The sequence below is a fragment of the Ochotona princeps genome, chromosome 1 (assembly GCF_030435755.1).
Source record: "Ochotona princeps isolate mOchPri1 chromosome 1, mOchPri1.hap1, whole genome shotgun sequence".
In the NCBI taxonomy this organism is placed as follows: Eukaryota; Metazoa; Chordata; class Mammalia; order Lagomorpha; family Ochotonidae; genus Ochotona; species Ochotona princeps.
The window spans coordinates 46,071,850-46,098,117 of NC_080832.1; the positions used below are offsets into that span (position 1 = coordinate 46,071,850).

The following is a 26,268-nucleotide window of genomic DNA, read 5'->3' on the forward strand; positions in this document are numbered from 1 at the left end:
TATGCAAGTTAACAGCATAATACTACTTCCCACCATCTGAATGATACATTCTTAGTCTCTCTTGGATATTTTTGTAATTAGTGACAAATTGAATCATTAAAAAAGATGCATTTCATATTATTTCCCCATTTATGCAATTTGCCATGTATTTTTGCTTTCACATTTACTGAAACCAGAGGTTAAACTTGAATCATAAGATTAAAATATGCATCACCACAGGAGACTTGTTCTGGGTTCAGGGCAGACAGAAGGGCCTGTCAGCACATGCTAGGGCAGAAAAAGCTCACTGAGTGAAAAAAAGTTTTAATGTTTCTTTGATTTTAGTTTTAGCTATAGAAAAAGAGAATAGCATGCATTAGACAACACTTCACTTAAACATTTTAGTAACCATCTTACACTTTGCATTTTTCCCAATATTGTATAGATTGAACATTATATCCCTTAAATCAATTTAATTTTTTCATTTTCAAAATTTCCAAGACCGATTCTGAGTATGAATCCTCAGTTTAACTAGTTGAGTAAAAGTTAACTCTAATGTTTTTTCAATGAAACTTTTGCAACTATTTTAAACATATTTTACTCATTAACAGACATATAATTAAAACTTGAATGAAAATGATAAATTGTGATTAATTTTCAATGTCATCAGATTTCTATCCATTTATATCCCAGATGAACTTCAAGGGGAAGTCTTTCATCTTTGTCTGGAACATCCTGTCAAATTTTTCATTCTGCGCCACAGTCAAGTGATGTTTCCAATCTCCAATGGTACCTAATGAGACATATACAGAAAGAGGACATACTATTAGTATCAAGGGTACTCCAGCCAATTATACTCTCCTCTCTGAGCCATGCTGTGTATCTGCTAATTGTGCATGCGTTTTCATGTATCATCCTTTCTACATACTGAGATGAGCTAAGAAATAACCTAGAAATGTGGTAACAGTTATTAAGAGGGTATTTGAAAAACTTCATGGAAAAATTATTTTATGAAATAACCTTCATGGATTTCCACAAACATTTGTGTCAGAATAAACATTTATTGACTTTAGTTTCCTGTAAATTTTTTTATGTATTTGAGGAAAAGTGCATGAGAAAAAGATAGGGGAAAAGCTTCTCTATACTCTGTCAAATCCCAAGTGCTCACAGAGAACATAGGACTACAAAGCACACATCCAGGACTGCTATGCAGTAATACAGCCGGAATTACTAGAGCCATCACTGCTGCCAGGTATGCTTTGATACCAAGTGGGAATCAGGAGCTGGAGCCTAGAATTGAATCCGGATTTTCCATTGTGGAATATGGTAATCTTGGGCACTGTAGTAACTCCTCCTTCCAATGCTAGCAATTTTAGCAAAGAAAAATGTGAAATTAATTCTATGTGAAAGACTTCACATTAGGTTAACTGCATATATCCTGTGTTAGGGTTGACACTACATCCTTTCATGTGAGTATCTGCAGTTGAAACAAAGTATGAGATCCCAAAATCTTCAACTAAATAAGTTGCCAAAGCTGTTGTTATCTTTTATTTGGTAAGAGTTTATAATCCTATGTCTGTGCAAAACAAACCTTAACATTGAGATCAACAGCAGAATCAAACTGTTATGGATGTGATAAATTCATTACAACAAATTTATTTGTGGAATAATAATCAGGAATTGATAAAAGTAACACTAAAGAGAGTGACTATGGATGTTTACGTATGAATATCAAGAAGAATTTCAGTAAAAATTTGTACAACTATTATTTAACATCCATGAAGTTAATGACAAAATCTTGTTAAATCAGAAAATCAAATATTATGCAGAACTTCAAGTTTACTTATGCTGATGTACATTAAAATATTAAATACACAATTTTTGAACTTACGTGGTATTGCTGAGTATGATGGCATATTCATCAACAATAAATATGGGACAAAACTGGAACACATTAGAAATACTACATATTTGACATAATTGAAATTAATGAATATCAAGATAATTGAAATGTGCTTGCTATGGCAGCATATATACTAAAATCAAGATAATTGAATACCACTCTAATTTTTATGAGGAAGAAATCAGACACCTGAGAAATCACTAACTGCAGTCCTTTCTCTTCATGAGAAAATATACTGAATTTCTCTCTTAGAGTATTCCATTAGAAATTAAAAAAAAAACAGAAAAGCAACCATCTTCATAGAAAAATCTACATTCTTCAAAGTAAAGTTTGCTAAGATATGTTCAAGAGAAGGAACAGGTGACCTAGAGAAGAGGATTCATTATTAATTAATCAAGAACAATGATCTGGGCTTATACAAAAACAGTTGCTGCTTTCCAATTGGTAAATTTTGGTGACTATACAAAACTGAACATCACCTTTTCGCATGTGAAGTCCTTCTTTGTGGCTTGGTATTCTTAGCTGTGACAGAACATGAGCATAGTTTGCTTGTGGAATGGACTTCATGTTTTCAAATGTAGCCTGATTGACGATATCATCCACATCCTCTTCACTCAGTTCTTTCCCAAGAAATCTGCTGATCTGAAGCACTGAACCTCTGAGATCCTGAAAAAGCAATGGATTTGAAAAATTTAGCTTACAAAGAAGGAATGAATTTCAACCCAATACACACTGTGTTTTCCTTTGAATGCTGAATTTATTCAAACTATGTAATAAAACATGGATATATATTAACCAATGTATAGGAAGGAAAAAATATGATTATCTCAAGTAATTCAGAAAAGATATTTTCAACAGAATCTAATGATTAACATGATTGAAAAGATTAGATTTAGAAGTATCTGTACAACATAAGAATCCCTACAGCGAAAACCATGCTCAGTGTAGAGGTTCATGAACTATTTTTGACTTAAATCTGAAACAAGCACAATATTATCACTTTTATCCAAAAAATAATTTTGGAAAATTAATCCTAGAATTTAACTTAGAAAGAATGACACTAGAAATGGTAATAGAGAAAAATAATTCCTATTATCAGACATCAAAAGTTATTTGCAAAAAATTTAGTGATAGCACTTAAAAATAACATTGCAGGATTCTAAATCATCATTAAAAGTAAAATTAAATATTAAATACTAAAAATCATCAAACATTTAAAGAAATGACTCAAAATGATTATGATGGAGATGAGTTCCAACGTAATTAAACAAAGCAGTACTCTAAGTTTATTAATTGGAAAATAATAAATTTTCGATTCCAACACTTCACCAGGTGATTCATAAGTTCAGTAAATGTTAAATCAATATCCCAATGACATATTTTTTAAAATTTGAAAAAATCACAACATTCATATGGAGTCATTGGATCTGTAAAAGTATAGATTCTTCTCTGAATGCGGATTTAAAACAAACATTCAAATAAAAATCCTTTCAGTACTGAAAAAAAAACTGAACTGTATTATGGTTAATCATTCAAATCCTCACAGGAAATGCAACTGAGTTGGCAAATCCAGGTGGGAGGATAAAGTGTTTTGCTATGCTTTCTGATTGGCATTGCTTTTGTTTATTTGTTTGTTTGTTTGCCATTGTTGAAAGTCAGGGGAAGTGAGTGAGTGCAAGCACCCCCAGGTTACTTACATCTCCCTTTCCCAATGCCAGCTCATTGCTTCCATTGGGGGGAGTGAATCAGTAAATGGAAGATCTATTCTTTCCCTCTTTCCCCCTGACTCTGCTTCCTTCTCTGTCTCTCTCTCCCTGACTTTGAAATAAACACAAACACACACACACACACACACACACACACACACCTCTCTATACTTTCACTTCAAATTGGGGAAACCTGGAAACATCTCTGGCAAGATTGTCTTGCTTTATAGTGTCATTATAAGTTTATCATTGGAGAAGGTGTTACAGGCAGCATTAAGCAAAGATGCCAAAACGTGTCAAAGAGAAGCAACAGAGAATATATGAATTAATTCTTACTCCAACTTTTTATGATGACCTGACTATTTGTGAGAATTTGGAGTATCAATTATAGCTTTCATTTGTTCTGTTTACTTTAGATCTTTTAAAACTGAAAAAAAAAATTGAATTCGGCAAGCTTTAGATTAAAATACTCACAATAAAACGTGGTTTTTTTCTTTTGTAATGCTGCATAAACACTTTGATTTAAAAAAATCTATTAACAACAGGCTACAGAGTAGAAGTTTAGAGGAAAATGATCTGGTTAAACCATATTAAAGATAGAACAAAAATTATTCTAGATGATCTGCAAAGTTAGAATGTGTTTACATTTTTATTGGATGGTGTGTATGAGTTCTACTATTTGAGCATATTTTTCTGACATATGATTATAATCCTAACAAACAGAAAAAATAGTAAGTGAATTAAATTCGCATTTCAAACTATAGCCATTGTTCAAAAATAGAAAATAAATAGAATTATTTTGAGAGAGAAGACATGTAGACAATTTAGGATGACAGCTTTACAAATAACAAAACACATTGGTAACTAATCCATAGCAAAAACGACACAGTTTTAGAAATGTTTTCGTCTTCAACAATGAGCACAAAGAGAGGTGACACAAATTAGTTATATGTATATGAGAGTGAGGTACATAAATATGTAATCTTGCTTCTTATTTAGGACATTTAAATTATAGTGCAATTCATAGGATATATAGTTGATTTGAAAGTAGAGATGCATAATGCATTGTAACTTTACATCTTTATATAATAATCTCTAGTACACAGTTATTATATACCTCCTTAATGGACAGCCATAAAACAAAATCAGCAACAAGAAAAAATAGAAAATACACAAAATGAAGTTTAAAAACATGTTACTTAATCACGAATATATTGCTAAAGAAATGAAAAATTTAAAAACCTTCTTAAAAAAATAATGCTACTGTATGACTGCTCATTGAAAATATTAATGTAAAAACTCTTTTAAAGAAATTAAAATTGAAACAGAAATATAAAAATCCCTGAGACGTAGTGAAAATAGTATTGAGAGGGACATTCATAACGTTAGATGCTTATAAACAAGCAATATATCTCAAATTAATGATCTAATATTACAATCCAAGGACTTTTAAAAATTAAAAAAGACAGGAAGCAAAAATCATAAAAGCTACAGAAAAACAAAATGAAATTGAAACTAAAAACAACAAATTTCAACAAGAAAGCCATTTTTTAAGAAGATGAGCAAAGCAAACATTAGCCCTGACTAGCAAAGCAAACCAAGAAAAAATAATGTAAGATTACAGAAAAAAACAAACACCCTAGGAAACTAGTAAGATGATCTCTTTGCTGAAAGGATGCTTTGATCACTATGTTGTGTCCTTCATTGCTTGAATGTTTTTCACATCAAATTCTGTATTATTCAATTTAAGCCTGGCTACACCAGCTAATTTGCCTTTCCTTTAGTCTAGAACATATTTTCCCATCCTTTCACTTTCAGTTGCCTTGTATATTTGCTGGTGAAATGTGTTTCATGTAGAAAACAGATATCTGGGTTTTGTTTTTTGATCAAGTCTGCTAATCTCTGTCACTTGATTGGTAAGTTTAATGCATTTGCATTCAGGGTTAATATGAATTGGTTGTAATTGATCCTGTCACTTTAGCAATGGGTTGTTTATTACTTGATTTGTTCTTCTTTGGTCATTTTATTGGGAAGTTCTCCACATTTGCCTTTGGTTTTGGTGGGTGCTATTACTTTTCTCTGTTGAGAGAACATTTTTAAGTATCATTTATATGGCAGGACTAGAAGAGACATATTCTTTCAGCTGTTCTTTACTATGGAAGTATATAATTTCATTTTCTTTTCTTCATCTATTTCATTTTTAAATTTCTGATACATTTGTATAGGCTCTTAGATTCCCCGAACTCCTCCCCAAATTGCCTCCCTTCCCAAATTATTTCCCCCATATTATTACAATACTATAGTACTTCATGAATAGTCATAAATCTGTTGTTCTCTTATGCATGTCCTGACATCGTTGGTACAGACAATAGCAGACAGTCCAGCATTCTGTTTTCAAGACATATCCAACAGTTTCATTGGGAGTCTATCTTTGATTTGGAAGTGGAGATGCATACTATATTGTATTTTCACTACTGGACATGTTAGTCTCTATTATATAGTTACTATGTATTCCCTTAAGTGAGAAGTGATGAAACAAAATCAACAGTAATAAAAATAAAACAAATTAACAGTACCATGAAGTTAAGTAACATGCTACTGAATAAACAATGTGTTTTGATGAAGAAATGGAAAAAAAAAAAGAAACAAGAGCTTCTTGGAGAAAATGATGCTACTGTCTGATCTACAAGTCAGTGAAGAATTTGATAAGAGAAAAGAAAGGATTTTGGAGAAAAGAAAATAAAAACATCAAAACACAGGGCTTGCAGCAAAAACAGTATGGAAAGGGTTATTGATCTTACCATTTGCATTATGGTTACCTTATATGAGAACCTATGGTATTTGTCTAAATGGGATTAATTCATTTCACTGAGCACAATGGTCCCTAGTTGTAAGCATTTGGTAGCAAATTGAATACTTTTACTCTTTCTAATGACTGAGTAATATTCCCTGGCATATTTGTACCACAGTCTCTTTAGCCACTCCTCTTTGGATGGGTGTCAGGGTTGTTTCCATATCTTTTCTATTGTAGATTGTGCTGTTATAAATATAGGATTGCAGATACCTTTCTCATATGCAGTTTCCATTTCCTTTGGATATATTCCTAAGAGTAGGACAGCTGGATCATATGATAGGTTTATTTGCAGTTCTCTAAGCACTCTCAACTGACTTTCATAGTGGTTGTACTAGCTTAGAGTCTCACCAACAGTGAAGGAGGGTATCTTTCTCCCTACATCCACGCCAGTAGGTGTTGTTAGTAGAGTTCTGAATGTAGGCCATCCTCATTGGAGTTAGGTGAAACATCAATGTGATTTTTATTTGCATCTCTCCTAATGGCTAGGGAGCTTGAACATATTTTCATATGTTTGTTAGCCATTTGAATTTGTTCTTTTGAAAAATGATCATTCCCTTTTCCCATTTCTTCACAGGTTTTGTGTGTTTGTTTGTTTTGTACTGTCCCTATTGTTCTACAGCTGTTTGTTAATCCTAGATATTAGTCCCCTATCAATTATGTAGTGTGCAATGATCCTCTCCATTTTGTTATTCACTGCTTCACTTTGTTAATTGCTTCCTTTGCTGTACAGAAGCTCTTTAGTTTGATGTAACCCCAAGTGTTTATTTTGGTTTTGACTGCCTTAGCTTTTGGTGTCTTTTCCAAGAAAACTTTCCCCATTCCCATATCTTGGAGAGTGCTTCCTATGTTTTCCTCTAATAGTTTGATGGTTTCTTGGTGCAGATTTAGGTCCTTGATCCATTTGGAGCTGATTTTTTTGTATAAAGTGACAGGTGGGTGTCTTGTTTTTAACTCTGTGACCTGCTATTCAATTCTCCTAACAACACTTGTTGAGGTGATTAGGTTTTTTCCCTGGACTGTTTCCAGTTTTCTTGTCAAAGATTAGTTGTCTATACATGTGTGGGCTCCCTTCTGGTGTTTCTCTTCTGTTCCATTGTTCTCTGCTTCTGTACCAGTACCAGACTGTTTCAATGACTACAACTCTGTAGTATGTCTTGAAGTCAGGAATTGTGATTTCTCCTGCTTGATTTTTATTTTTAGGATAAATTTGTCTATTCATAGTCTCTTGTGTTTGCAGATAAACTTTTATATCTTCTCTATTTCTGAGAAGAATGTTGTTGGGTTTTTTATTGCGATTTGTTTAATCTGTATGATACTTTTGCAAATAAGGACATTTTGATGATGTTGATCCTACAAATCCAGGAACATGGCAAGTTTCTCCATTGTTAATGTCTTCTATTTCTTTTTAGAATATGTTGTAGTTTTGACCATCGAGGTCTTCCACGTCTTGGTTAGATTAGTTCCTAGGTATTTAAGATTCTTCTCTGCTATTTTTAATGCCACTGTACTTGCAATTTCTTTCTCAGCCATCAAGTTATTTGTGCATACTAGTGCCATGCTCTGTGTTCTTTAATCTTATATCCTGCTATGTTGCCAAACTCTTATGAGTTCCAGTAGTCTCTTGACTGAGTCTTTTGGTTATTCTCAATAGAGAATCATGTCATCTGCAAATAGGAATAATATCAATTCCTTGTTTCCAGTTTGAATCTTTTTAATCTGTTTTTCTTACCTAAAAGCTCTGGCACGAACTTCTAGGAATATATTGAACAGCAGTGGTGACAGTGGACATTCTTTTCTAGTTCCAGATCTTCACAGAAAAGCTTCCAGTTTTTCTGCATTTAGTATGCTCCTCACTTTGGGTTTTTCGTATATTGCTTTGGTTGTGTAATGGAATGTTCCTTCTATGCTTATCTTGTTTAAAGTTTTCAGCATGAGTTGCTATTGGATTCAATCAAATGTCTTCTCTGCACCTATTTAGATTATCATACGTTTTATATTTCAGTTTTTTCTGTGATATATCACATTTATTGATTTGTGAGTATTGAGCCATCCCTGCCTGCCAGGGGTGTTCCTACCTGGTCTAGGTGAATGATGTGCCTGATATTCTTGGATTGTGTTGGCTAGTATTTTACTGGGGATCTTTGCTGACATCTGCTAACAGTCAGGCCTGGGGTCCACATAGACCTCTTCCTCCCATTGCTACTCCTATGCCCTACTGCACAAAATGGCACCTGACATGGCACTTGTGGAGTTGTGGGGCTACTGGCTGTTAGGCATAGGTCACACCACCCACTCTGTGTGGAACCTGCAGGATGCAAAGTTTGCACCGCTTTCCCTGTGGGTTCAATGCAGTGCACTGATCTGGAAATCAGCCTGCTCCCAACTGTCCCTGAGTTCCACAATCTTGATTCCAATACACAAAATGGTGCCCAATGTGGTATTAGTGTGTGACTGTGTTTTGAGTTCCACTCTATGCCTGCACTACTCCCGGTAGTCTACAACTTTGTCTGTGCTTTTGGTGCAGTCCAACAGATCAGCAGGATGGGCAGTTCTTTACCTGTGTTCACCTCCTTTCCCATCTGGATGCCACTGAAACTTTGGCTTCCATTGCCACTAGAAATCTTGCTGCTTCTAGAACTGTTTGCCCCTGGATCACTGTTTGCCCCTAGAGCTCAGACAAGAACACTGCCTGCCAATTGCTGCTGGATTATCTGTTCCCTGAAACACTGCTCCACTATGGCCACTGCTTCTCTGTGTCCAAGGGTCTCCAGCAGTTCTCCCATCAGTCAGACCTCTATCTTTTCCCTAGAATCTTTCCTTTGTGCTTCACCCTGGCTTATGATTCTTCCTCAGTTTAAACCTGTCTGCAGCCTATATTGCCATCTCACCCCCATGCTCCATTTCATTTTAGAAACAAAATAAAGCATTGCTGAGTAAGTTATTCTGGGATTTTTTCCCCCTTTTATAATCTGGAATATGTCATTCCATTCTCTTTTAGCCTGTAGAACTACTTCTGGAAAGTCAGCAGTAGTCTGGTTGAAGTTCCTCTATATGTTAATTGACTTATGTGTACATTTATGGTTCTTCTACATGTGAACATCTGAAGGGAGCTTGATTATCAACCATCATGGTAAAAATTGCTTTTTGTCAACCCTATCAACAGTTCTGTGCCCCTTCTAACTGGGTAAGTTTTTCTTTATTATTTTATTGAATACATTATTACATCCAACTTCTCTTTTTGTTCATTCAGAAACTAGTATAACTCCTATGTGGCCTTTTCATAGTGTCTTGTATTTCTTGAATATTTCCCTTGGCTTAACACACTTTCACTCTCAGGTTTTGTTCCCTTATTGTTGAAGAAAATGTCATTCAAATTTGTGATTCTTTCTTTGGCTTTACTCAGCCTATTAATAAGTCTTGTACTGAATTTTTTATTTACTACCTTGCGTTCTTAATTTGCAATATATCAGCTTCAATTTGATTCATTATTGTTGTTTCCTCTATGACATAAATCTTTAAATTTCTTGGACTCTTGTATGTGCTTGACATTTTTGCTCTGAAGCTTTATAACAGTTTTTTTTTTAATTCTTTACCACCCATTTCCTCGGTTTATTTCCCAGTTAACTCTGAGGTAGGCAAAGACTTTTAATTACTTTGTAGGGAGGGACTAGTAATATTCATCATGTCTCTGTATCTTCTTTTGCTACTGGTCATTGCTATTCTACTTAGCAGATATCTCTACTTAGGAATGGTTTTTAAGCTGTGTTTACAACAAGCCTGCAGGTCAATTGTACTGATTACATTTGGTATCTGGTTCTTCAGTTGAAGTCACTTGTGCCACTCTTTCACAGTAATTCCAGTGCTGGGCTCTTGTGTGTGTTGTCTAGCATGGTTGCCATAGCATCTCTCAGCTCCTGATTCACCACTCTTCATGCTCTGTGATCCTATGTTGTAACCACAACATTGCCTGCACAGCCTTTCTCTCACCTCTAGTTCAAGTCATGCCTAGGATTAAGGAGACAGCAGGTGTCCTAAATAACTAGCTTGTAGGCAGTGCTCATCTTGCTGGAACCTTTTGGCCATTAGCTGTGAGGACCACCTGATCCTATTTTGGATAAAACCCATTGGATTCCAAGTTGGAATTATTTTAATGAGATAAGTGCAAAATTTGTTGAACTAGAACTGAGTTCTCCCCTGGCTCTGCACCTGTAGAAGTCACTATTGTTCTTTCAGTCCCACATCTTTTTTCTCAGGACAGAAAATGGCCCATTGGATGATAGGTCTAGGGTCCACCTGGAACTATTTTGGTTGGAACCTGTAGGATGCTAATTTGATACTCTTTTCCCTGTGGGTCTCATTCAATACATTGAGCTGGACATGCCTTATCCCTAAGGTTAGTGCATGTGGAGCTCACTTTTGTTCCTCTAGCATCCCCAAAGACTTTTCTTCACTACCCAACATTTCACCCAATGTGGCACCTGTGGCATCTGAGCCATGGAATCTACCCTGATCCTGCACCCACATGCTTGGACTGTGCCACTCTGCTTCTGCTAATGTTCAATCAAATAAATTAGTATGACTGGCAGTTCTCTGTCTTGGTTTACCTCCTGAGCTCCCATTGAACTCCCCTTCTGACCTGGTCACTGTTGGATCTCTAATGGCCAACTTCTGCTGGGGTATCTAGTCACTGCCATACTTCTCTGCTCTCTCCATTGCTTCTCCATGTCTACGGGTCTCCAGGTAAGCCTCTGTTGTCAGTCTGTCCTCTCTTATTTCCATGAATTTCGCCTTCTCTGATTCACCCTGGCTACTTATTCTCCTTTTGTTTGAATGTGTCCTTACTCTGTTTCAACATCTTCTTTCTCCTGACTCACCTACTTCTATTCTATCTCCAAACAAGTCATTTATTCTGCATTCCTTTGATAACCTTTACTACATTTCCACAGAGGGCTCTTCTCCAAACATCCTTCTACACATCACTAATAGTTGTTTATATTTTGCTTCTGTTTTCTTCTTTGTACCTCTCATTCTTCTGCCACTCTACTTTTCATTTCTTGCTTCTTTCCTTCCTTCCTCCATCCCTAGTATACTAATACACTAGTAGGAAGGGTATCCTGAAAACACAAATTCTAATTCAGTGGTAGCATGTGACAATTCTGAAATGGCTCCTTATTGGTTTTGGATTAAAGACTCTACAATCAATAACTTCATCTACAGGTCTTACAATGTCTGACTTCTACAAACCCCTCTATGTTGATCTTTCATCACTCAACCTTGCTGTTTAAATTCTTCCTTTGGTTCTTAATGGTGTCACAAACTTTACTATTTCTGAGAATATACATATTCCCTTCCAATTTATTTGTTGTTATTAATGCCTTTTTATTAGCTTGCTATGTCAATGCTAATTTTTTTTCAGAAAAAAAATGAGTGTAATGTATTTTTACTACATCATATTACAGAAGATTTTAAGAATCCCTATTAAATATATGTTCTGGGCCTGGCATGGAGGCCTAGCAGCTAAAGTCTTTGCCTTGAACGCACCAGGATCCCTTATGGGCACCCATTCTAATCCCAACATTAGTACTTCCCATCAAGCTTGCTCCTTATTGCCTGGGAGAGCAGTCAAGAATAGCCCAAAGGCTTTTGTCCCTGCACCTGCATGGGAGACCTGGAGGAAGTTCCTGGCTCCTGGATTTAGATTGATACAGCACTGGCTGTTGTGGTCACTTGGGGAGTGAATCATTAGATGGACGATCTTCCTCTCTGTCTCTCCTCCTCTCTGTATATCTGACCTTGCAATAAAAATAAATAAATTTTTAAAAATAAATAAAAAATATATGTGCTTATGTTTTTCAAATCTTTTATCCAGATATACCACAGTTTGAAATTATTTATACATGGTTGGTGAGTACCTGTTCAATTTTGATAGGTTATGGGACACATGAATAAATGTTCAATTGTTTTTTTCTTCCTTATATAGTACCTCTGTACATTACATAATTTTTGAAAAAAAATTAATGAATGTGTTGTGTTCATGAATCAATCAATGTGTCATTTGGAGATTACAAAATATTGACAGTCAGCTGAGCTCAGTTTGATTTTCACTATTGTTTAAGACAATTTTGAGTTATTGCCAATGTGTATTCTTTCTGTCCTTTCATATGGAATTTATGGTTGAAAAATTGATATGAACACGGGATAACTCACATCACAGAGCACACACATATGTGTGAGAATAATAAGTCATAGTCTGAGGAAGAACGTTAGACATGAGGACACCTGGAAGAATGTTGTTTTGCTTGAACTAAAAGGAGAAAGTATTTACATAAAATAATGATAGAAAATAACTTTCTCATCCTACCTTCTTCATCTGCTCATACATTTGGAAGAGAATATTGAAGTCATGCCTGTGCTCATACCAGCCTCTAATGTGATCAAACCAAAGACTTGCTGGAACTATGAGAAAAATGGGTTTACAAGGTCAAGATGTTGTACTCATATTCAACATACCACATTCCTTGTTCACTGTTTTGCAAAATTCAGATATCAGAATGAATCTTTTATAACTTGCCACAAATATCCAAAAATGCTTAGTGCTCTAGCAAATATTTGCATTGTTTTCATGGTAACCTCCTTCAGCAATCCTATTCCATGTTGTAGGGAAGGATCACTACTGAACTGAGTCCAAGAAACTGAGTTGGGCTATACCTTTACCATATTTATCTCTATTTCCTTACATTTCTTACATAAAAACACATGTTTCTATGTCACTTCTTATTGTGTAACATCTAGATAATGATATATTCATGAATCTTGCTAACTAAACTACCCTCAGGTTTCTAGTGTTGATACATCCTCCCATGTAGCAGAATGGAATTTACCACAAAGCTGTGTTAGCTATTCCAGAGTTCTTTTTCAGTGCATCCTTAGCCACTAACTAGCTGTACTAGAATTGCTGCCTCCAACTATAGATGCAGCCACTCCAATTGCTAGAATATTCGTGGCTCTTTAGTAGTATGAGTGCAATAACTTAAAACATTTGCAAACTTTGACAGTCCCAAAATCTCCTGAGGAGGACAGAAATTCACTGAACTATTGACAATGTTACTATCTAATTTTAAATATTTTTGTGGGTTCCACTTTTATTGCAAATTTCCATCTAAAATATGTCCCGTAAGTTTCAAAATTATGCAAAATAACAACCTCGTTATATAAAAATACTCCTTAATAAATTATCATAATTCCCATTTCCATCCAGAAACTTTTCCAGAAAATGTTCTATAGTGTTTATTGGTTCATGTGGATTTATCAAATTTATAAAATGAAGCATTGAGACCAAAACATCCTTAGGATTTCTGTAGACATAAATAACCTGTAGAGGAAATTACAAAATAAATTTTCTCATTTCTCATTTTTCCTTATTGATTTTGTTTTCATAGTCCCATAATGCATATAATAACTAATGTAAAATAATTAATATGTAATAATTAACTTGAATCATTACAAGATGATAGTAATTTATTGTGATATCAATTTTGGTGGCCATTTGTAAAAATAATGAAATAAATAATTTTATTCAGATGATGGTTCACATGTGTTTAACACTTTAAGATACATTTCTAAACATTAACTTGATTACACAGTTGACAGTGACAACATTTTAAACTGGAGAATATTTATTTTTATTTTATTGTAAATACAGATTTACAAAAAGAAGGAGAGACAGAGAGAAAGATCTTCCATTTGCTGGTTCACTCTCAGAAAGATTGAAATGGACAGAACTGAACTGATCCAAAGCAAAGATCCAGTATTATCCTCAGGGTCTCTCAGGCAGGTGCAGGGTTTCAAGGCTTTGGGCCATCCTCTGCTGATTTCCCAGACAATAGGCAGGGAGTGCGATGGAAATAGGAGCAGCAAGCACTCAAACTGGATATCACACAGAATCCCAGTGCTGGCAAAGTGTGGATTTAGCCATTGAGCCATTGCATTACTCTCCATTAAACAAAATAATTTGATCTAATAAATGACTGATTTAAACATGAGCTAATTCATTCATATCCACGTAATTTAAAGCATATTTTTGGCCTTTGAATCTGAAAGTATTTCTTCAAGTAGAAAACATTCGTATAAGATTAAAAAATAAATATTTTCTTTATACTGACATCGAAGGATACAATAAAGTTACAAAAGCAAAAGCAGACAACATAAACATTATATTCATATATAGAATGTATATAAAACGAATTTAAAAGAACCATAGCAAACAATAAAAAAATTGGAAAAATCACTTCACAGAATAAAAATGCACTTATAGCCAAAGAACATAGCATGAAGTACTACCTAATGCTGATGGTTATGAAAATTCTAATGAAGATCAGCTTGAGATACACATCTGTTTGAAAATTTATCAGAAAAAGAATTACTAGGGAAAGTTAGTAGCATAGCCTTTATTGTCTTCCTTATAAGCTTATACAACTGCCATGGTCAGAAATTACTTATGATGGGCATGGCACAGTAGCCTAGGAGCTAAAGTCCTTGCCTTGCATGTGCTGGGATCTCATATGGGCACTGCTTCTAATCCTAGCAGCACAACTTCCCATTCAGCTCCTTGCCTGTGGCCTGCAAAAGCAAAGAAGAATGGCCCAAGTCTTTGGGACCCTGACCTATGTGGGAGACCCAAAAGATGCTCTGGGCTCCTGGCTGTGGATTGGTGAATCAACAGACAGATGTTCCTCTCTGTCTCTCCTCCTGTCTGTGTATCTGACTTTTTAGTTTAAAACTTTAAAATTAAGAAATAAAACCTGAAAAAATATTGCTCTTTGTTTAATTTCCATACTACAGTGCCTGTGACTTTGTAATTATATCCCTGGAAATAGATCCGAGGGAAGTTGCTGCAGATATTTACACACATTATAAAATTAAACAGCAGTAACAACAATAAAAAAAATAAACACAAGTAAAAGTACATGACTTAATGTCAGCCTGAAGAAAGCAATGTCAAAGTGAATATAAATTTAAGGAAAATTAAAACCTTTGTGATCTGACACAATTATATAAAATCAATTTGCAATGAGCAATATAAAAGACGCTGCATGTATGTGATAAAATAACAAGCAAATGAAAAATTACAGTGAGTCCATAAAATCTTGATTTAGCAATAATTGTACTAGTAGCCCTACATGTGTTAATTCATAGACAATTTTTAAAGCATCAATAAAGTTGATTAACAAACTAATTTTTTTAACATTTGCTTGGTTTCTGTGAAAATGCGCGCCTTCATGAAAATGTGCATAATATTTTAATGTAGCCGTGTAATAAATCCGCAAATTATAATCTTACAACACTGTTACCAGACAACAGTATCAGGATACTGATAACCAAGAAAAAATGTTTAGAATTAACACTTTCCTGCATGCACTGAAAATTTCTCAAATAACTGAGACTAGTAGAAAATTAAAACTGAAGAGTATTATTTAGATGTCAAGATATCAATAGCTATACTGAAGACACATCCCACATCTAAAAGGTTGGTATTCTAGAAATAATTGTTAGGAACAAGTAAAGAATTTACTTAAATAATATACAATCAGAAAACCATTCGAGGAGATCATCATAATGAAGACAAAATCAAAAACACAGTTAACATTGAATCATGCTTTAAAAATGTTGCAATTTCTTAAGAATATAGAAACTGGATTAAATAAAAAAAAACCTCTTAATTTCCAGGAAAATAAAAGGAAACATCCTAATGTATTTAATTTTTCCAAATGAATAAAAATAAAACCATAGCATTGAAATAAAGGGGATTATAATTATATTCTTATTGTTTATCTGATATTGCTAGGGTCTAGCAATTCAGTTGATGATGGTTTTAAAACGTGGACTTATCTGTTTAAGATTTGTAATACCTTTGGAACAAACATTTCTCCTATTTGGAATTTTTTTTGTTAATTTTTAAGTGTATGAAATAAATTCTTCTAGATGCAATTGTTTCAGAAACACATAAAAACACCCCCCGCAAAAAATCGAAAGATATAAAAGTATTTACAAAAATAGAGAAAGATGTCGATATTATTAATATAAAATTGTTGCAAATTGCTTCAGCTTGAGATTCTTTTCTGCAGGACATTAGAAAATATTGACATGTCCCATCACTGAGACACACTCTGTCATGCAGTGTTGACTGACACAGTACAAATCTCTAATAAGCCAATTTTGAATCATTTTAATGACACATTTAACAAAAGAAAAAAGAAAGAAACATCTGTAAAAATATGTATTGGAACATGTGTGCTTTGAAGGAACCTACATTCCTATGAAATACTTAGCATCTACTGCAAAAACATACAATAAAGTTTTATTAAACGTTACAAGGAATAAAACTATGTTAGCTGATATGCAAGAATGATTTCAACTTGCTGAGCACTGCAGACAACTAGAGAGATGGGTAAGTAAGTGTTCACAATTCCATACATTTTACTGTGCAAAATAATACACTAAAGATGTGATAGTAAAAGCGTTTTTCAAGAATGTTGATGAGTAGACCAGAGGACAATAGAGTAGATGTACTGTTTCTGTCTGGGAAAAATCACATGAGTAGTATTTATGACTTACTTTAGCTTTTTTGTTCTTCAGACCTTTAGGTGCTAAATAATATGGAAGATGGGAAGCAAAGAGACGAGGGGACGGTCTGTTTTCAATGTCCGTTCCACGGTAACTGTACTCAAAGAAGGGGACTCTGTCGATTGTGTCCACATTTTCGGTTCTGTTCCGATGTCCCTCAAAGTAAATCAAGCTTAGAATCTGCTGCATCCAGATGGTACCTGTCAAGATAGAGAATCATGTGTTCAATAGCTTTGATCATGAAAATGTTTTTTCATTTATCTTATGGTTATTTAGTGCTACCTTTTTTTAAACATTTCAAATGCATGAATGAACTAACTTGTTCTTTATATTCAGTTTTCTGCATTTCACATTAATAGTTAATGAAGATAAAATCAAGTATTCTTCCTTTTGTTTTTTGTTTTCTTTTGTTTTGTTTTGTTTTGTTTTGTTTTGTTTTATTAGTTGTTTTGCATTATGTGACAGTTTCATAGGCTCTGGGAATACCCCCCATCTCTCCCCACCTCCCCTCCCCCCTGGTGGATTCCTCCACCTTGATGCAGTATTACAGTTCAAATTCAATCAAGATTCTTTCATTGCAAACATATAACAAGCATAGAGTCCAGCTACTTATTGTCCAGATGGGTTGAATAGTTTCTTGGGGAGACCATTTCTGGTCTGAAGTTAGAGCTGGCAGAATATCATCCCAGTAAATTGAGAGTCCCAATATAACATCAACAGCAATTTGCAATGTTATGGAATTGACATGGTTTTGAGTAACCAGTAAGTTAAAAAAAAAAAAAAACAAGTCCTAACCACAACCTATGATTAGCTCATTGACATTTCAATTTTAGTTCATATACAGGACCGGCTGCTATATACCTTAAAATGGCTATAAGGTACCATTCAGCTGTTTCGTGTCTATTTCATTGTAGTATTTAGCCATTTGTTGTGTGAAAGTAAAATTTTGCTGATCTTGGAAGATTTTAGGATAATCTAGACTGGCTTGTAACTCTAACAAGACATTTGTTGACAATTAAGGTGCAGAACATTTTTTGGGGGGTGGTTGTGCAGGAAAATCCTCAACACCATGGTGAGGAGTAACTAGTCTTTGTGTCCCACCCAGCGAGGCATGAGCCAATCCATGCCAGCTCTTTCCTGTCAGATTTCAAGTTCTACTTTCTGTTGTTAATTTATTTTAGGGTTTTTTTGTTTGTTTGTTTTTGTTTTTTTTTTTTTAGTTTGTATGATTGCTTGCTGTGAGGGGTTTTCAAAGCGATCCCGATGGTCATTGCGAGGGAGGGCGGGGGTCCAGAGGTGGAGCCAGGCTCGGACCAGAGAAAGCTCTCCTCCCTGGTCCCGAAGGACATTTATTGTTCTTCTGTTTCTGCAGACCGCTCAGGGCTTCTGGTTGTCTTTCCGATGACGTTGGTTTCTGCACGGTAGTGTTTGGACTTCTTCCATCCCCTGTGGAAGCTCCGGTTGGGGGTGGGTGACCTCAGAGTACTTGGCCTCCGAGGGCATCCAATTCCCTGTGGCCTCCTTGACAGTTGGGATATAATCGTTGTTGCTCGTATTAATAGTTTGTGGTGAAGGTCTGGGAGTCTTTGTGGTTGGGATCCAAGCTTCCTCCTTACCACCTGCTCCACTCTGGAGTGCCCCCCTGCTCCACGCACATGACCTCCTGTTAAGAGGTTGTCAACTTCCTTTTGTTCTTTACCTCAACACTTAGGATTGTCATGATTTCATGATAGAAGTGTATTCTCATCATTTCAGCAGCACCTTTTGTTTCTCAGCCTTTATAATTGAATTTTGTGGTACTGTCTTTTCTGGATATATTTATTTCTCTATCCACAGACTCCTTTGTTAAGTTTTTTTTTTGTAAGAATCAACAAATTAAAAGCTTATGGTACAGATGTTTTTCACATAAATTAGAATGTCTTCAGTGTTAAAGTCTCCACATTATGAAACAGTTTTATACCCAAAAACAAAGCTTAGCTAGTGATTGTGCAAAGGGAACAATTTTATCACACACTCAGTTTTGTCCCAGGAACTTCAAGAGTAGCTGTCAATTTGTTACTGACTTTCCTGAGCACCCTGCTTCCTTTCCCAGTTTAGTAATCATATGAAGACACTGACTTTATAGAATCCTGTCATTGGCATAACATGGCCTAGACACATGATCTCTGACATGCTGTCAGAGGACAGATACATCATTAAGAAACTACATGTATATGCATATACATATATGTATATAAAATTTCCCATTTTACAATTTCATGAGAATATGGCTTTCCTTTTATCCCTCCATTTCCTTCTTCCACTTTTTTCATCATCCTTTTTGCTGATTTTTAAAATAACATATGTCTTTGTTTCAGTATCCCCATAAAAGTAATCAGTTTAAATTTGTGCTGATGGTATGTTGGAGCTTTCAATTGACTGGGATGATGCTCTGCTGGCTCTGTCTTCAGACCAGAGAGGGTATACCTAAGAAGCCGTTGGACTTGACTGGACAATAAGATGCTGGACTCTATGTTTGGTATACGCTTGCAATGGGGGAATCTCAACTGAACTTGAGCTGTGGTTATGCAACAAGGTGGAGGAATCCACCATGGTGGGAGGGTTTGGGGAGGGGTGGGGAGAACCCAAGTATCTATGTAATTGTGTCACATAATACAATGTAATTACTGAAGTTAAATAATAAATATATAAAAAAAAAGTAATCAGTTTATCCCCCCAAAAACAACTAATGACAACAAATATTACTGTAATTATTGGGGCCTTACTGCGATTACATGCCAGAGTGACTATATCATTTATCTTGAATTATATCCTCTCTTTTTGGAAATAAACTAAGTGGAGGTTTCAAACCTTAAGATTTCCTGGTTGCCAGGGCCAATTTATTAGTGATTCAGAGTGAATGAGTGTTATTTTTTTTCAAAAAAGATAAAGCCAAAAAAGTGTAAAACACTTCTTTCTTGATAAAATTAAAATATAGTTACTCATTGTTGCTTTTTTACTATGGAGCTATCTCATCTGAAGTTTAACAGGACTTCACTCTCAACCACAAACGCTACTGAGATTTTGGAGTATAGCCTTCTGTTGCTTGCAGGCTTTATATGGAAACTACAGTTTTGAGGACAAACTTGGCTGATGTTATACAGATGAGTGGGGGGGTGCAGATTCTGTGTGTCTATAGTTTGCCTTTTTTTTTTTACCAAACATTTAAAAAAATCCTGTTTTTGTCATTGTATCAGATCATTTGAATATTCATCAAAGAAACAGTTCACTAACTGAGCAATCATTACTTTTTCATTGAAATACACTGACAGTTGAAAAAGTGCACTTCAAATTTCACTGATCTCTTTAGTCACAACACAATACTCCATGCTCCTTCTCTGTTTATCAGCTTGAGTGATTGGTTGAGATTGATGTGTTTTGCATACATGATCCACCATTGCTTGCTAAGGAATCATTATGTGCAAAGCCCTGAAGAAATAGGTTCAGGGACATCAACTCTCCCCTGCAGAGACAGGAGCTTCTTATGATGCTTCAGGCAAAGAAGAGCCTCAGAAAGAGCAGAGGGAGCCCTTGACGTTACTGGGAGAAAGAGCCACAGGCAACAGCCAGGGTATAGAGCATTCATAATAGCTGGTGTTCTACTGAGGACAGTTATTATTTAAAGTTCATCCTACATCTCTGTATAACACTTAAAAGTAAAATTTTCTATTCTAATGACAGTACTTGTTTGCTTAACTTTATATGGGGTTTCTCTTTCTCTCTCTCATTTCTTTTATTGCTTAATGGATAACTGACTTTTAACAGACTAAACAGAATTCTAAAAGCCAGTTCCCTCTTCTGGCAGCCCTTGCTGCACTCTCCCTCCCATCTTCCTTTTATTTCCTTGAGTCTATTTATTTCCTTTTCTTTTAGACAATATAATGTTACATCACAGAAAAAGGCTCAATACATTATCAAATATTAATTTTAATCAACAAAACACTAGGAAAGAATAGGTTAATGAGAATAGAAACAATGGCATATTAATACACATTAAATGTATAGAAAAATGACCATTCATTTACACACAGTAGCTAAAAGATCAACGATCATAAAGTTACACTAGAACAACATTCTTAACCAATGATTTGAAAAGTCATAAAGCAACGTTTTATAAAACTGCATTTTGGGTTCAACGCTGTAGCCTATGGCCTAAGTCTTTGCCTTGCATCCCTGGAATCCCATAAGTGCACCAGTCCTAATTCTGGCAGCCCTGTTTCCCATCCAGCTCCCAGTTATTGCTGGGAAAGCAGAAGAGGATGGCCCAAAGCCTTCGGACCCTGCACCCACCTAGGAGACCCGCAAGATTTTCTGGGCTCCTGTATTCAAATCAGCTCCTCCCCTCCTTGGGCAAACAATCAATGATGAAAGAGGTTCCTCTCTGTCTCTCCTCCTCTGTATATATCTGACTTTCTAAATAAAAATAATTAATCTTTTAAAAAATTGTATTTCTTTTTGCATGTTGTTTTTCTCACATAATATTAAATATAAGTAGTTTCAACAGACATTCTTGTATTTTTTATTATTTATTATTATTCTGCATCCTAAAACTATTTTATTTTACAGATATAGAGGAGGATTGATGTTCATTAAATTAGATACATACATAGATACATGGAAAGATCTTGTATTTACTTTTCCAATTTCCAAATGCAGGAACAACATACTTACAACTGAAACTACAGGGGTATAGACATTGAACAGTTGTTTCAGATGCCTGAGATTAACATGGGAGTGTCTGTGCTTTACTCCTTGCTCCTGGGTTCTGCTCCATTCTCTAGCTTCTCGGTAATGAAATCACAAGGATGTGGATTCAGGACTCAATTCATTGAGTTGCCTCTGTTTACACAGGAAATTTGGATTGCATTCCTCATTCAGCTCTAACTCTGGTCTGGTCCACTGCAACACTTCATTTGTGGAGCGGACCAGTAGTTTGGATTGCTCTTCCTCTACTTATTGATCTACCTATCTTTCTGACTTTACTCTGTGTTTTTCTAGCTCTATTTTGCTGCCACTTTAATAAATATAATTAAAAATTTTAAGCTCATTGATTTCAAAATAAACCTTACCTTGTTCATGACAACTCTCATCTATTTATATGTATCTATCTCAGAATTTATCCATCTTTCTCTTAAGTACATATGATTCTTTATGATGCCTGAAAAGGGGGCTGGTTGTGCTGGTGGAGAGGCACAGGTGGCTGAGCCAGTGCTTCTCTGTGAGCTCCCTCCCCGCAGGAGCCTCTGCAGGACCCCCGACTCGTCAGAAGCTGGGAAGGTTGCCTGTTGACAGAACCATGCTCAGGCTGAGTGGTGCTGAGAGGTGTAACCCTGCAGCCTGCTACATGCTTCCCTGGCTGGAGAACACAAACACACCTTCAGTGTTGGTGTCATTTGAAGATGTGGCTATGGACTTTACCCAGGAAGAACGACAGACAATGGATAGTACTCAGCGGGCCCTGTACAGGGAGGTGATGCTTGAGACATATAACAATCTGCTGTCCTTGGGGTACTCCATGACAAAGCCTGATGTGATCTTCAAATTGGAGCAAGAATCAGCACCATGGAGAGTGGAGAACTCTGTCAAGCAGAGACTTCCAGATCCCCATGGAAAGAATGAGCTGTTTGGAGCTAATCAGAAAGGTCAAGAAATAATCTTCAGGACCCAAGCCAGATTGTAGTCCATACTTGGAATGCTAGGTTCAGCCACTATGGCCATTTGATGAGCTGGGCCTTGGCCTGCCTGGACTCAAGAGGCTTCGCCCTTTCCGGAAGCATAATGAAATAACATTTGAAAAGAAGCATGCCTCTAATGTCCCTAAGAACAACCTCGAGAGTGAGGAAATTCTCAGTCAGTTTGACAAGATCCACATTTCTAAGCAGTCCTTTGAACACAATGGAAATGAGGAAACTTTCAGTGGGAAGAAGATAGTGCTCATGTGTGAGCAAGTTTATACCAAAGACCCATGTAATCAGCAACCTGTCAGTGTGGGAGAAGCAATTCATGTTGGCTGCTATAAATCTTGCCTTACCACCAAACATAGAACTGACACAGGAGAATATTTGTATGTGTCCAATGAATGTAAAGAAAACATGGAGCAGAAGTCAGAACTCATTAGAGATCAGATCCTTCAAAGTGCAGAGAATCTGTATGAATGCAATGAGCGTGGAAAAGCCTTTCACCACCAATTTTCACTAATAGGGCAACAGAGACTCCACACAAGGAAAAAACCTTCTGAATGTAAGGAGTGTGGAAAAGAGATTCCTCATAAGTCAAGCCTGATCTTACATGAGAGGGTCCACACAGGGGAGAAACCTTATGAATGTAGGGAGTGTGGAAAAGTTTTTTCTCGTAAGTCAAACATGAATGCACATCACAGATTGCACACTGGGGAAAAACTTTATGAATGTAGTGAGTGTGGGAAATGCTTTTCTTACAAGCAACACCTTATTGCACATCAGAGAATCCACACTGGGGAAAAACGTTATGAATGCAATGAGTGTGGAAAAGCTTTTCTTCATAAGTCAAGCATAATCATACATAAGAGAACCCACACTGGGGAAAAGCCTTATAAGTGTAGTGAATGTGGAAAAGCTTTTTCTGCTAAGTCAAGCATTATATCACATCCGAGAATCCACACTGGGGAAAAACCTTACAAATGCAGTGAGTGCGGAAAAGTTTTTTCTTACAAGTCAAGCATTATATCACATCAGAGAATACACACAGGTGAAAAACCTTATGAATGTAGTGAGTGTGGAAAAGCTTTTCTTCATAAGTCAAGCATAATCGTACATCAGAGAATCCAAACTAGGGAAAAACTTTATGAATGTAGTGAGTGTGGGAAAGGCTTTCCTTGTAAGCCACAGCTTATTAGGCATCAGAGAATCCACACTGGAGAAAAACCTTATGAATGTGGTGAGTGTGGAAAACTTTTTCTCAGAAGTCACACCTAATCATACATCAGAGGGTCCACACAGAGGAGAAACCTTAAGAACGTAGTGTGTATTTACAAGCCTTTACTTACCAGACAGATTTCATTCGACATAGGAGTATCCATACAGGATTAGAACCACATCAATGTAATGAGTGGAAAATCTGCTGCAAGCAGTCAAGTTTTATTAAACATCTGAATTCGTGTGGGAAAGCAGAAATGTGTTACATATGTGTTAAAATTCATACACAAAGCTTTTCAGCACAGTGGAAAGCATACATGCTTCAATAAGTAGTATGTTCACAGAAATGAGCAAACACACAGAATTGACTAAAAAATCATTTTTCTGAAGTCAATCGTTAGCAGAGTCACAGACCTCAGAACTACAAAAGCATGTCAACCAAAAGACTAACCACCATAAACCTGTTATGGTCTGTTGAACCTTGCAAAGAGAATGAAAAAAACAACCATTAGCAAGAGTGCAAATACAAAACATTGCAAAAGGGCAATGGATGTGGAAACATACTTAGAAAGTTTCAGCAAGTGTTTAATAATAAACATGAGGAGTATTATTTCAGAGGAGAGGGTATTTGTTTCTAAAATAATTAAGATGCAGTTTGTACGTGATCTCCCTTTGTTGTGAGGTGATACATGTGAATGCTGTTTTCAGATTAATGTTGATAATAAATGCTCAGTATGTAAAAAAAATAATGCCTGACAAAGGGATAATAGTTTATTATACAGCAATAAAATAGTTTAAAAATTGTGCGTGATATCAGGGTTTTCACAAAATAAGTGGGTAAAATGCTGAAACAATATAAATTCTTACTTAATAGCTAGTATTTTCCATTAAAGATTACTGAAAAATTAAAAATACATTGACACTACTACTGAGATTCTGTCAACAACTTTATTTGTAGTGCTCTAAGAAATAGCATAGAATTTACTTTAAGAACATTTATCCATCAAAATCCACCTCATTTTAAACAAGTTATGTCTAGAACTGCTTATAAGTTCTTTAATCTGATAATCTCCACGTTTTCCTGATTTTATTTTTAAAGCAATATTTAGGTCTATGGTTTGCTTTTAATTTCTTTGTTAACTTCTGAAATTTCAAGCTTGTTTTTTTATGGTCAGTTTTTCATTTTTCACTACTTTTTGTTTTGTTTTCTGTAAATGTTTATAGATTAGTAATATTATAATGACAAGATACTGTTAATTGTCACACCACTGCTGTTGGGCCTTCATATATATGTAAATATGTATAAATGTATGTATTACATATAATTTTATTAAAATGTATAATACTGTGTATTATATCTATGTTCTAACAAAAATATAGACTTTTTCTTCAGACCACAAGAACAGGTAGAATTTGCCGAGTACATGATTTGGTTCAAATTTTGACTATTCCATATCATCCATCAGAATTGAAAATATTAATATTAATATTAAAATATTTTTTTCCTAATCCTAAATGGAGATTACAAAGTGGGTTGGTTTGTTGCTGCTTTCTGGAAAGGGGAACTCTGTAAAAATATTCTACCAAATAAAAGTGAAGACTGTTATCAGGAGAGCCACTCCTTAACTTACCAGATTTGGGATAAGTGATTACAAAAACATCATCTTCTCTAATTTCAAAGTTGTCTGCGTTTTCTATTCGGGCCTTATCAAAATTGTATCTAAAATTATAACCTTTGAAGTTGACTAAATTTCTTCCTATGTTGTTCATAATTTTTCACCTGGCAATAAAAACAGAAACATAGTGATTAACACTTAGGGATTGTTCAATATATGAAAAGCACAGTTTAAATGTTGTGTGTATCAGCTCTTTTCCCACCTTGTACACAATTACATAGTTTAAACCTCAGAATAATTCAATGTTGCTTTACTCTTTTTATCAATAGCTTACAAATGAACTAAATAAGATGCTATAAACAGCTTTCTCTAAAACCCTTCAAGAAAAGGTTGTCAGGATTACAGTGTTACAGATGAGGAGAGAAAGGCGAAGAGAAGTTGAACATATTAATCATGATTAACCAGCATGTTTGAGAAGAGCGGGAGGCTCTGTTGTCAAATTATTTAGCCAGATTTTCTAATACTAATCTAATGTTACTTAGAGTTTATGCTTTTATTGGTTACTTTCCTGTTGTTACTGAAATGAGAATTTTTTAATGAATGTATTTTTTTTATTTCTGTTCCTTTCCCTCTGAAACTTAATAACCTGCTGTCT

At 35.3% G+C, this 26,268-nt stretch overlaps 1 protein-coding gene across 1 annotated transcript; it reads right to left on the reverse strand.

Annotated features, from left to right (window-relative positions):
* Positions 1-653: 653 nt before the first annotated feature.
* Positions 654-25,767, reverse strand: LOC101517634 (amine sulfotransferase-like). The gene is made up of 6 exons (XM_058669204.1): positions 25,629-25,767; positions 17,057-17,265; positions 13,664-13,814; positions 12,804-12,898; positions 2,362-2,548; positions 654-772 (listed from the first exon to the last, which is right to left on the reverse strand). The coding sequence occupies exons 1-6, from the start codon at positions 25,765-25,767 to the stop codon at positions 654-656; spliced, it is 900 nt and encodes a 299-aa protein (XP_058525187.1).
* Positions 25,768-26,268: the final 501 nt, after the last annotated feature.

Excerpts from the sequence above, each read along its gene's own strand:
- LOC101517634 (XM_058669204.1), bottom strand. The coding sequence starts at position 25,767 with ATGAACAACATAGGAAGAAATTTAGTCAACTTCAAAGGTTATAATTTT. Across the intron at positions 12,899-13,663 it reads TTATGATAATTTATTAAGGA|TTCCAGCAAGTCTTTGGTTT; the intron begins GTATTTTTATAT and ends TTTTTCTCATAG. Across the intron at positions 773-2,361 it reads AGGACTTCACATGCGAAAAG|GTACCATTGGAGATTGGAAA; the intron begins GTGATGTTCAGT and ends ATGTCTCATTAG.